Source organism: Acomys minous (assembly GCF_964271855.1).
Source record: "Acomys minous genome assembly, chromosome: 10".
Taxonomy (NCBI): Eukaryota; Metazoa; Chordata; class Mammalia; order Rodentia; family Muridae; genus Acomys; species Acomys minous.
In genome coordinates this window covers 81,654,723-81,668,492 of record NC_140491.1, presented here as the reverse complement: position 1 = coordinate 81,668,492, position 13,770 = coordinate 81,654,723, and the positions used below count along the sequence as shown (strand labels likewise).

Here is a 13,770-nt window from a genome sequence, read left to right as displayed (position 1 = left end):
TTGTTTTTCCACCCTGTCACTGGGATTTTGTGTAATGCCTTTGGAGACTGTGGAACAGAGAGGTTTGGAAAGATTGGGTTTAAAAAGAGGCTTCAAGAAGGGAGTCTTTCATATATTAGCCATTTGTTTGGGAAAAGGTAGAGGGGAGAGTCCTCTGACAAATAGCAGATTGGAAGTATGGGAGGAGTGTGGCGGTCATAATCCTGAAAGTTTCTGACGGTGCTTTAGAGAGATCCTGACCCCTGCCCTGAGAGGCAAGTTGTGTTTTTCTTTTTTCTTTTTGTCTCTCTTTATTTTAGAGCCATCTCTCTCTTCTCATTAGCAAGGCCATGGGAATTGGAGCTGAGGAGACAGAGGGAGTGTTGAGACTAGAGCCTGTTTGCGTAGTCCCTGTAGATTAGTGCCAGGACATCCTGTCCATTTCCGTGTCAGCCCATCTCTAAGGTATTTTTTGAAAGCAAAAGAACAGTTTATTGCAGGCGTCTCTTATCTGTAGATTATAAATAGTGTCTGGTTAAGAATATTTGGATGGGTTAATTAGAGTGGTGACTATTATTAAGCAGACTGCTTGTTAGTATTATGCCTATTTGAACTTGGTATTGATGAAAAGTAATTGACCACAGAGCTGAATTCAGAAAGGCAGAAAGGGTGTTGTTTTATATTTCCATTATGGCAGTAAATTGTTTACATAAAAATGCCTATGAAAATATGAGCTCCAAGGCACAGAGATTCACATTGTGTAGGATGGTAAATAATATTGTTTTATTTTCAGATTGATGTGTTTGTCCAGCCTGCCTAAAAGCCAGCTTTATTGAAATTAAGTAGTTAAAATGTGTTTTATTTTCTGCTATCACTTTTGCTACAAAGTATATGAGAGTGATGTTTAACATACCCAACTAAAAGAGGTTCCCTGTTAAATCCAGGTAATTACCTAGATTCTTCTTTGGGTGACAATCACTATAATAAATAGACTATTAAAGAAAAATGTGAAAAGATGTATAAATAAGGAAAAATTGCTTGTAACAACCATCTTCTAAGTATTGGATTGTTATCTATGTTATTTATTGGTATTTTGTCCAGCTCAATTATTAAGTTTCCCTGGCTCTAGCATTCCATGGGGAATTTATTCTATGAGCTAATAAATTAAACCGTCAGGGAGTTTTTCGTGAAATTCAGCTTAAAATTTCCTATTCTTAATTTCATCTCATTATTCCTAGTTATACCCCCTTGTACCAGGCTAAATAATTATTCTTTCTCCTTAGAGACGCCTATTATGTACCCGTCTAGTTGTCACTTCAGCAGGCCATTCATATTTAGCTCCTTTAATCTGTCCTCATAAATCAACTCTTCCATTGCCTTAATCATTATTATTGCTCTTCTAAGAACTATCTAATTTTCAGACATATACAGTTGTCAGGGGCCCCAGTAAAGTCAGAATGCACTGAGACTCAGTTTCTTCCTGCCTCTGCAGAAAGATCCAGAACCCAGTGTGCTGTTTACTGGGCCGAGTCAGTACTTGCTCATCTGGACTAGTTCAAGATATCTCCAGTGACATTTTCCTTATGTCCATCCTGATTTCAAGATTGATTCTGATCTCGTGGGTTCATGGGACGTGTGAGCTCTCTGAGTTACTATCCTGCTTGTATCCTACATCTTGCCTTGTCCTTATTCACTACCACCGATCAAGGCAGCTACCACAACCTGTGTTACCATGGGATCTGATCATCCTGAGAGTGCCTTGGGAAGCATGTGGAGTCCAGTCAGGCCTAGAACCTGCCCACCACAAAATTCCTCGTCAGTTATCAACTCCTTTTGTTTAGAACCCTTGAGCCAATTTCCTATCTCTTTTAATTTGCAGTTTCCCTCACATACTGAACAGTATAAATAGATTTTAATAGAGTAAGATGGGCCATGATACTCTTTTCTAAAAATGAAGATGTTGTTGCGATGCTCATTGATTTATTTGTAGTTGTGAATCGTTCGTGCACTGTTTGTAATTTTGTCGGAATCTTTTTCCTTTTGCTGGCATTCTTTATCTGCATAAACAAGTAGACTTAGATTTCTGCTGCTTTCCAGATGTGTCTCAGGATGGAGGATCTTTCTCTTACCATTTGTCCTTTTCAGAAAGTTAAAGATTTCTCTCTCTCTCTCTCTCTCTCTCTCTCTCTCTCTCTCTCTCTCTCTCTCTCTCTCACACACACACACACACACACACACACACACACACACACACACACACACACATTCTGGTCATCAGTGAGAATTAAGATGCCTTTCGTATTTTGAATTTGTTTTAGGGGGAAACGTTCGTTTGTTCCTTTAAAAACTTTTGCAACTATTAGGTGGAATTACAATGTGTAAATGCCTAAGCTTCTTCCCACTTTAAATCAAAGACTGTCTTATTATTTTATTATTGGTACCATTCTTTGTAGTTTCTCTTTCTGTGCTGCCATCTGTTTCGCACTGAAACTGTATCGTGTTGATTTTTCTCTAATTGTTTGAAATCAAAATATATATGAGGCTTCATAAAACAAGGCTAGGAGTCCTTGAGGACGTCTTCTAATTGTAGAATCTCCATGGTGTGCCATAGACAGGTTGTTCAGTTCACCTACATTGCCCTATGCTTCTAGTATTGCTCGTTAGGCGTGGCTTCAGGCCTAGTTAACTCTCTTCCAGTTTTCATAAGCACTGTCCTCACTCCTCCATGCACCTGCTTTTTGTTTCTTAGTTTGCTTTTTTATTTCTTTTACTTCTTTGGTTTCTTTACAGTATGTACTTCCTGCCCATCCCTATCCCACCCCACCCTCACCCTGCCAGGGGGCATGTATGCACACATGTATATGCTTTTAATTCTGATTTCTACCTTTATTCACCTCACTTGAAATAAGGGACTTGAACTAATAATGGCTTCATGAAATAAGTCTTCAGATTCCACACTTGGTATCTAAATCAGTTTTGTTTTGTTATTTTATTTTTCTGTTTCCTTTCCTCTTTGCAAGAATGCTATTTGTTATCTTTTACAAACTACCCTCTTCCTACTAAATCCTGCCATTTATCATCTATGTTACAGTTTTTTGCTCTGTCTCTCAAGACTTCCCAGTACTCAGAATCCCACTTTCTTACTTATCTATTGTCCTCAGAGGAACAGCCCTAAGCTCTTGTAACTTACCTACCTATCTTCCTGTATTTCACTCATCAACTCTTATCTTCTGCAAGGTGTCTGCCTATTCCACCCTACTGTGAGCATTAGCCGCCATCACAATGGAACAGGTCCAAGTGCTGAGCTGCCGTACTCCAAGGCCCTCAGATGGGCCCTGTGCTTCCGTTTACACGCCCTGCCGAGGACGGCTTTTGATTCATCTTGGTAGTGTGGCATAACTCTCTCAAAATCACTTTTTCCACTTATGTTCATTATTCTGCTTCCAAGAGTATTCTTTCCACCTACCTCTGAAGTACGTGTATTCTCTATTTATTCACTGACTCCACAGTTCAGGAAAAGGCCTAGTCTCTATGGGCTCACAGGATTCTGAGAGTTCAGTCACCTGGGGCAGGTCCTCCAGACCTGCTTCCTGGATTCTGGGTTTTGTGCTACTCCCAGGTGAGGCCTCTTCCTGCACTTTCTTTTCTACAGTGTCCCCTCAATACAGAACTTGCCACCTTGCGAAATCTTTCAATAAAGCTATCTTTAAGACTTTACTGATCCGCAAGCTGGGAGAACTCTTTTATTTCCCAGTTTCAAAAGCTATAGTGTCTGTTGTGTATAGTGTTGCTAACATAGGCTAGTTGGCTGTTCATAGCTTTTCTCCCACTCTAAATACTCTTGATTTTCTCCCTAAAGATTGATAGCTCCTTAAGGTTAAATTTTGTAATGGTTCTTTGATTTGAAGTTGTATTAGATTTTTTAAAATTTGGGTTTTTTTAGGCTATTTGCAAATCAGTATCATATTTAACTATTTGACAAGCATTATAGGATAATATAAAACTGAAAATTACAGAGAGAGCAAAATATATTTCATGAAACATCAACCAGGTCCATTTAATAGAAAGTGTATATAGATTTCCAGGAATACAAACAGCCATGTGAACAGAAATTGCTAGAAGACAATTAACCAAGGAAGTTTCAGACATTGTCAATGAATGAGGAGGAATGTCGTAGGCCATGGAGTGACTGGAAACCACAAAATGGGAAACTAGAAAAACAGTGAGAGATGATAAGCCACATCTACAGTTGTGTGCTCCACAGTATATGCCACACCAGTTTGTAGCCACAAAACTCTTTGGAAGCTATTAAAAGAAATTTCAAGCCTTTGAGCTTCCTCTTGGTGACTAACACTTGTTGCACTTTCCTGAGGACTTTTGTGTCAGCATCTTTATTTTTTTCTCAGTATTTTATGTCGTCACTGTGTCCTTATAGGAAGGTAAGGGACTAATTTTACTTTTTTTTTTCTCACGAAAAGCATATTGCATTCCCTTTTTGTAACAGATTCATGCCCAAGCACAAAATAGCCCACTTAAGGAGGATGCTCAGCCTTATTGGAAATGGCGTTGCTGCTCTGCCCGTGATGCTTCCTTGCCAACCAGAGCAGAAGGATCCTAAGAAGCCACTGCACAATTTTGAATCAAAAGCTGATGAACACCCTGGCCTTGATGCTGGACAAGAAACCCCAGACAGCCCATCAATCCTTAAATCAGGCTTGGAGAAGTCCAGCCTGTCAGATAACTCAGACACTTTTCCTGTGAGCAAGGAAAATCTGGCTCCTGATCCCAGCAACCTTTTGTGTGGAGCTGATGATCAGCAAAGACCGTTGCACATCATGTGGCCTCACAGGTGGTAAGTCAAGACATGCCATTTTACTCAGAGTTTTACAAAATGTGTTTCGGTGGTGGACTTTCTAACTTGCTGTCCTTGTAGCTTTAGAAAATGATCACTTGAATCTGCATGTACAGTTTCACATGGAAGGATTACTATACTCAGTACAGCACCAAGGCAGCACTGCCCATAACTATACATTAATTATTGTGCTTTTTTTTACTTTATATGTGAATTATAGATAATATCTGTAATGATTTGTTCAAGTAGTAAGAGCAGCCAGATACATTTAGAAATCAAATCTTATTAAAGAAGTTTCAAAGTAGAAAAATTAGATACTCACAATGACTGTTAAACCAGAATTATTTCACATATGGACTTCAATAAAGTACATCATTATTAAAATAACAATTTCCATTTTTTTACTCTTACTTTTGACCAGTGTCAACTGGACAATTTCATTTTACTTGTCATAGCGTATTAGTGCATGTGAAGCAGTCTGCCTCCTGCCAAACGCTTTGTATTGTGCTAGGCAAAACTGTCAGGCTGAATGTCTTCTCATCACAGGAAAATCAATGCAACATATAATCCCACCAAATATAAACTCGTAAACCTAGCCCCGGCTTCTATAAATTAGGATTTAAGGAGGTAAAATGTCCTGATAATCTTCTGGTATTAGGCATGAATATTTTAATCTAGTTTTTATTCCTCCCAGTTAGTTTAATCTGCATGTGGCCTGATTAGAGTTGCTTCCCCTACAGATTATGGCCTCTTTATTGCTGCAGTGCTGGGCTGATTATTAGGTCCGATTGAGAGCAACTGTTTGCAGGTGAAGTAATAAGCAGACACACCGGCAGGAAAGCGCCTTTGCCCAGGATTTGCCTCCAAGCACATTAAAACTCCTCCAGCTCTCCCAGTTGATCTGCAGCATCTGGTACCTAAAGGGATTTTTGCCTTTGATTCTAAATGCATGAACCTGAAATTTAGGGGCAAAACATTGTTATGAGATGCAGTTTGGGGCTTGTTTGTTCAGTGTCACCCTTCCAGCATCATGTTATACTCCAAATGTCACAGGCTCAGTATTCCTTCATGTGATTTGAGACACAGTGGGTCGGGATGAAATGAACCAATTTGAAGGTAAACTACACATCCTCATTCACTACCTTCTGAAAACCTCTCCGATTCCATTAACCTTTGCCTCTCTAAATGAATAGTTACTGCAAGGGAGTCAATTCTAAAAAGTTTGGTTCTGGATTTTCATTAAAATGTTAAATAACTTGGAGACTGTGGATATAAAACAATATACAGGCGAGACTGAGAACCATGTTATTCGATACTTTGCACAAAATTAGACAGAGCTATGTTAATAAAATTAACAATATTAAATTGAATAATTCCCTCTCTTCCTTTGTATATTTTTGCTTTAATTTAATTTAATTGCCTAAAGTTAGTTGCTTAAAGAGATGCAGCATGATGTTTGTGCACATTCTTATTGTTAAAGCTAAATTATTTTTAATTTGGAGAAGAGGGGGAAAAAGCCGCATCAGCAAGAGTAAATGCCAAAATATAAAAGTAACACATTCATCCTTACGGGTAATATAGTAGAACATTGGAAACTTGGAGGTTGCCAGACACATAGCTAACATTAGGGCTAATTTTGAAAATCTAGCGTGCAGTCAATTTTACTGATGCCTGGGGACATACAAGGTAGAAGCTGACAAGAGAACTAATTTTGTTTGGGTTATTTACTGCTATGCATCATCCCCGGGTTCCCGCCTGACACACAGCTATATGAAGGGGATATTATCACACACTAAAAATTTATGTTGACATTCGATATTTGTTCAATATGTCAGCAGTATTACTTTCATAATCAAAAGAGTAAGAAAAAGAAAAAAGAAAAGCACTTTATGCTCATATAGATATATCTTTTTAATAACCGTCTATAAGGTTAATATAGTTTACCTTTGAGAGTATACAATGAAAACAAGCAGGGTTAGGAGGGGAAATGACAGAAAGCATCAACCCGAGCTGTTTGTTTGCCATTACCTACGCGAGCCATGTCAGCTCTCTGGCCCGCGTCTGATAGCTATTTGTTGTACAGAGAGCACAGCATAAAAAAAAAAAAATATCAAACTCTTAATACTATTGTGTGCCCATAACCATCTGTCACTGCTAGCCTGGAGATGAGAGGAAGATTAGGAGGAATAAACACTGAGCCGCCGAGCATTGGTAAAGCCTTCGGGCAAAAAACTCTTGTGGGGACATCAAAGACATTCTAATTCCGAGGCAGTCAAGGATTACAGTGTGTAACCTGTGCTGACAACAGATAAATGACTGGCAATATTGTGCCAGAGCTGTTGGGTCCTGCATGGAGTACTGATGATGATGATGATGATGTTATCTTGCAGAATGGACTCTGCTGGGATAATTTTATGATAAAACACTTTTTTCAAATGCCACTGGGTCTAGGCAGACATTTACTAGCTACAGGGGTAGCAATCAGTTTCTTCAGAATTTACTGTTCTAAGCCCATTAGAGTTCCGCCACAGCAAGACTCTTCAGTGGAAAGCTAAAATGCCTATGTTTTCTGTAGGAGAATATATGCAAATATTGGAAGCCGAACTCCTACCCTTTAGTGGTAGGTGCTTTATCATCTGATTTATGTAAATTTGCTCATAAAAATCCAGTTTATTTTTAATTGGTGAATATGAATTAGAAAATTAAGACTCTGGTATAGCATTCATCCGCAGCTTCAAGTACACATTCATTTAGACTTCCAGTTGTATGGCTGGAAATCCCATCAGTGACCTATCACTATGCATCGTGCTGTCAGGGAAAGCAGGCCTCCAGTGGGAAGGAGCAGGGCTGTCTGCATCTCTCTGAGGCAGCCCTGTTCGTTCACAACGCCACGCTTAGGCTCACCATGCCCATGTCTGCACCTGAGCCACTTTCTCTCGTGCGTTTCATCTGAGTAGCTGTGGGAAGCTCTGCTGTCTGTTGCGGTTTTGTATTGGCCATGCCTCTTTTCCAGAGAGATGTTTCAGGACAAGAGACTATATACAGTGGAGAAATGGAGATAGCAGCCCTGCTGTTTTCCCGCCCCGTCATTCTAAGAACTGTGTCCTGAAATCATTCCATTGTAGTAGCTAACTGGAAAATGAAGTAATGGTGAGCTTGCTGCCCTTCCGTGATGGGATTAGGAGCGGCCTCAAATACACGGTTAACCTCTAACGTGTACTGAGTCCGCCATATGTTGAGTCTCCTTGGTAGAATATGTATTCAAATCAAAAGTGACTTATTTTTGTTTTTGTTTTTGTTTTGTTTGTTTGTTTTCGAGACAGGGTTTCTCTGTGTAGCCTTGGCTATCCTGGACTTGATTTGTAGACCAGGCTGGCCTCAAATTTACAGAGATCTGCCTGCCTCTACCTCCCCGAATGCTGGGATTACAGGCCTGTGCTCCTGTGGCCAGCATTAAGTGACAGTTTCTAGAAGATACATTCTGAATTTATATCTGTGTATAAATGTCTGCTCAGGAGAATGGACCCTTAAATGCAAGGTTTGCCCCTCTTTGGTCTTTCTGAATCTGAGATGGTCGAGGATTATCATGTACAACTTCTGCTGACAATAAATAACTGTCAGTATTTTAGCAGTTCCTGGGTTCTCTGCAGAGTAATTTGTTTCCTCCTTTCTACCCAGTCTTTAATGTTTTGTTATAAACATCTGTAGCACAGCACAGCTAATAGAAATGACTTAGAGAAAGACCTGTGAAAAACACTGCATTTGGCAATGCTTGTTTTTCAAAGCTGTTTCTTTCCAAATAGTACAGCACTGCACCAGCTTCCAACCTTTATGTAAATGTTTCTCTATCACAGTGGGCACAAAGACACACTGCTAAATGGAAAGTAAGCAAGTTTAGAGCGTAGTGAAAGCTCACGTTTTCCAGGCCCCCTGTTCTCCAACTCACTCTGTGAGATAAGTGGGCCAGTGAGATGGTTTGGGGTGCAGGGGGAGCTCTTGCATAAAGAGCCTGGTGACCTGAGTTCTATCCCCCAAACCCACGAAAGTATGGAAGTAGAGAACCAATTCCACCTAATCATTCTCTGCCCGGTTCCTGCATGCACACATGCTCTCATGATAAGAAAAAGTTTACAAAATTCATGAAACACCAAAGGGCTTTTGTTGGATTATACCTATGAGTTTTTCACTTTTTAGACATGAAAACTGAGGACAAATCTGTTTGTTTGCTTGAGACAGGGTTTCATATTACTATGTAACACTGACTGTTCTAGAACTTGCTATGTAGAACAGGCTGGCCCGTAATTTACAGAGATCTGCCTGCCTCTGCCTCCTGAGTGCTAAGGTTGAGGGGATATGCCACCATGCCCAGCTCACACCATCATGTTAAATAACGAGAATGCAATAACAAGCACATGCTAACACAGATTATGTTTTGAAAAAAATATAGCTTCCAAAATAAAAAAATACTGGTAAAGAATGACATTAATTCACTACATCTTTATACCTGTTGCAATATGTTGTTTGGGTAGAAGACTATGAAGAAAATCCTTCTTCATAGAGTGATGTCACATTCAAAGGAGGATTGTGGGAACTGTTATGCGTATTGTAGATGCTCTTCTTTTATGCTATGTCAGAACTTAACCAGAAGCATCTGTTGAAGGTTAGTTGCACTCTGGAGTCAGGAGCCACCACAATGCATAAGCCATGGTCAGTTCCTTGCAGATTGAACAGAGCTTCTAGTGCACAGGCCACATGGAACGCAGAGGCTTACTGAATAATGCAGGTCTGCTGCATGTTGACATGATTCATATGATTTTGCGATACCACTATGAATCTCATAAGAAACATGCTTGAGTCTTAGAAAGCTGTTAAGCTCATGGTATAGATACAGTTTCACCAATATTCTGTTGGTCATTTAAATGCTTGAATTTATGATTAAAACACATATATCAGTTATCTTTCTTAAAGTGATTTCACATGATTCATATTTGAAAATATTTGACACACTCAAGTCCAATTAGCAGTGATGTATCTATCATTCATTCACGGAAACTGTTTTCTAAAGAAAGCAGCTATTTTATGTCAGAAGTCAATCATGCAAATATTTGTCTTAAAGATATTCATTATATCTTAATTTGCGTAACAGATCTTTTATATAAATTTCCAATTGTATCAAAAAATACTAAAAGATATCTGTTGAAAAGATTCCCAAGCACATTCTTAAATGAAACAAATGTGTTCCTTTTTTTCTTCATTTTGCTGTAAAGGCAGATGGTGAAAACTAGGATACCACTAGTTCAGTATGCTCCCATTGCCCTGGATTGTGCTCAGGCACAGTCTTACCCATAGCCACTTTTGTTCCATAAGAGCATGCGTTATACAGAAAAAAAAAGTCAAATTATATCTTAGAGTTATTGTCAAAAATAACTTGATCTTAAAAATTCCTTGGAAAGGAATTAGACATTGTTGGGCATTCAGAAACGACCATTGCAGCCCACTGTGTGATGACCACCACTAGCCATTAGAGTTGAGAGTTCCTTCATTTTTCATTCTTATGGACTAAATTTTCTGTCCCTGATTGTTAAGATGTTGTATTATATTTATTGTATTGTAGTTACAATTTTTGTTTTAGTAGTTGGCAGCAAACAAGTTTTTGTCACATATGAGACAACTCAAACAAAACAGAACTCACATCACGATGAGTTAAGCAGGAAGCCATGGGCTAGAAAGCTATGATAAGAATTCTGAGTCGCCTTCAGTGGGTGTTTTCTGGTTGGAGTGGGCATGTTGAGAAGCTGGAAGTTTTATTAGAGTGCTTACACTTACAAGGTTCCCAGTTGGGCCACTGAGGTGGCTTAGCAGTTAAGGGCTCTCAGCACCAAATCTGACTATCCATGTTCCATCCACAGAGCCCACTTGGTAAAAGGAAAGATCCAGCTCCCACGTGTTATCTTCTGACCACCACATTTGCACTGTAGCTTGTGAATACACACAGAAACACACACACACACACACACACACACACACACACACACACACACACACACACACACACAAAATAAATGTAAAATACTTTTAAACTTTCCCCATTACTTCTTTATTTGAACTGTGGGAAAACTGTCAGAGCCTTTCACTTTGTCAGACCTTTCATGGTTTGTCTGGCTTTTGCAGCACTTTCCGTAAGTAACGATCAGTTGATCTATGCAAAATTGATTACAATTAAGGATATGAATTTAGACAGGACAAAACTTAGTCATCAGGATTTGAAATGTATTTAGATAACTTCCTAAATAAGCATGAATCCTACCTAATATTGAAAGGATTGGCATCCGTATCTTCAGAGGTTGGTGATCCCTAATAAAAATAACTGATGAACAGTGAATGGAAACTTATGCACTCATACTTGGTAGTAAAAGAAATCACTGTTTTATTTTTTGACTGAAGTTTAAAACACAACTGGTTTTAGTTTTGTTGTTACCTACCTCTGAAAGGATGTATGTTCGATGGCGAGATGAGGGCTTGTCTTACTTTCTTACTGCCCCAACAGGTGGGGAGAAGGGGTGTTTTGGTCCTTGCTTTAGAAAGTGTTTGCAGGTCTGTGCAGGTGCCATACTTCGCATACATAAGAACATGGAGCCTTGTACTGGTATTCAGAGACAAGCATTCTGTGTTTAATTTCAGTTTTAAATATGTCTTTTACAAAAGAAAAATGGCCCTCACATAATACTATTTCTGGGGACAATGGTCATGTGGGTGGCCACACATCTTCCAGCACACTTGGCTACAGCCTCTGATTTGAGGGGAAACTGTTTTCATCCCATCCCTAAAAAGAGAGGATTCCACAGATCCTTTCTAGTACCTTCAGCCATTCTCAGAACTCAGTGACTTCAACCAGTTTGTATTTATCTATCAGTCAGCCAAACAAATCTCACGTGAATAAGGTTCTGATAGATTATAGCCACTCACACGTCAGTGAGTTTCGTTCAGATTTATTTTTCCTAGGATTTTTGGGGGGAAATCTTTTTGTTGGTTTGACCTGTCCAAAAAAGGAATTTCAAATTCACACCATTTAAAAAGCAGAAAAGGTATCTCAAGAATTTTTATTAGGATTTGAAAGGGTACAGATAGCAACCTAAAATTTCCATGTAATGTGTCACCTAATAAATTGGCACTGTTAGGTGACTCTATGGTGCTCTGTTATAGAGTACTACATAAATAGTAGGAAATAGTACTGAAATAAGTGACAAAAAAAAAAAATAAGCCCTACCCATTTCCTACATATAATCCCTAGTACCCACTCACAGTCTCTCTGCTGACTGTTCCCAGCCTGCAAAATAGATAATCAAAGTTGATACATTTCAAAGGTGTCATTTCTTCTTGGAGTACGTTTGACTCTTTATTGTGATGTCAGCATAAACAACTTGTCCCTGTAGACATGCTTATCTTAGAGCTGTTATTACTAGAGTTACATTAACCACAGTTCCCATTGCCCTTTCCTTGCTTAATGTGGTTAAGAAGTTGTCTACACTTGACTCATTTCGCAAACATACAGTTACTGCAAAGATGTTAGAAGCTGATATGATTGTAACAGACACATAACCACTGAAGACACATCTCCCTTTGCCTCTTCCTGTTTCTCCTGATGATCTTATATTAAACTTTAATTATAATTGTCATTACAGGTGAGTTATAAAATAGATGTCCCTGGTTTGTGTCACTGGGTAGATGAATGGGTGTGTGGCTGAAGAGAATTGCTTTCCCTTCCGTAGGCATCATCCCTGATTTCAATTCTAGTGATCTGTGACTTTGCCTGACTGTGGATACCTCCATGCACTGTGTGAAGTGTGCAGTTCCATATACTGTGCAGACATGGAATAGAACTTCACACTTTCTACATGCCTTCTCACCACTTACATTATGTTTTAAATGATAACATTTATTGATGCTAAGTGCCAAAGCTCTCCACGGTAGAGACATAGACTTTGGAGTGGATGTTTCAGTAGCATAAACCCAGAGTGAATGACATGAGAGTACCTAGTCAGAGTGATAACCTAGTCCGTTTTGGTAACATTTAGAGTCACTAGTTGCTGATCAGCTGTCACCTGCTCAGGCAATCACATCATAAGACTACACAAGCACAAATGGAGTCAGACTCCAAGAGCACAGGTGGAGGGGGCTGTGTGACCACCATTGCTTTCAGAAGACCTCTGATTTCCTCCTTTGATGCTTGTTTTATAAAATATCACAGAAGTTGTAAATAAAAATCTTTCATGAGTTTGTTCAAACTGAACAACTCATTGTAACAGAGGGATGATAGCACTTGGGAAGAAAGTCTCAAACTGGTTACAAATCAATTTCTCAGTTTTCATTGAAAAATAAATCTGTAGATTCATTCCCAAAAGGCTATAGAATGCCTACTACCTACTTCTTTACCGTAACCCTGGTGTTATCACTAGAAATATCCGCTAAAATCACTTTTTAAACTCTTATTAAAATCCAAGTAAATGGGATCCTGTGGCTTTTATAGGTTATACAGAGTGAGACTTAGTGGCCCAACTCTCTTTTTCCTTACTCTGTTACCCCAAAGATTCCCCGGATAGACTATTAAAAGTTATTTAAGGTTTGCCCCCCACCCTGTATCATCTCTGTTGGCTGTGCAACTAATTACCTATTTCAGTGATATTCATTGCAGCATCATTTGTTGGTTAAACAAAAGAAGAAAATTCACACAAAGAGGCAGATGTGAGTGAGTTGTGCTTGGTTAGGGAGTGCCTCACAGTGCCCATCTCCTGTTGAAGGAATGATGTGTCACAGTCTTCTTCAAAAGCATGTCTTTCTTTGCTGTCCTTTTTCATTAATTTAGATATGGTTCTAAGATGATAAATGATGTTACTTCTAATTATGGTTACATGCAGTTAATTTCCTTCCTTTTTTCCTAA

At 39.0% G+C, this 13,770-nt stretch overlaps 1 protein-coding gene across 4 annotated transcripts in view; it reads left to right on the top strand.

Annotated features, from left to right (window-relative positions):
• GTDC1 (glycosyltransferase like domain containing 1) overlaps window positions 1-13,770 on the top strand; it is a 364,500-nt gene that overhangs the window by 300,872 nt on the left and 49,858 nt on the right. For 3 of the 4 annotated variants that reach the window (XM_084799643.1, XM_084799644.1, XM_084799645.1), the window contains one exon: window positions 4,484-4,831. The exons of the other annotated variant lie outside the window; for it this stretch is intronic. In XM_084799643.1, the coding sequence (XP_084655769.1) occupies window positions 4,484-4,831 (348 nt within the window). The remainder of the gene's footprint in view (window positions 1-4,483; window positions 4,832-13,770) is intronic. 4 annotated transcript variants of the gene reach the window in all.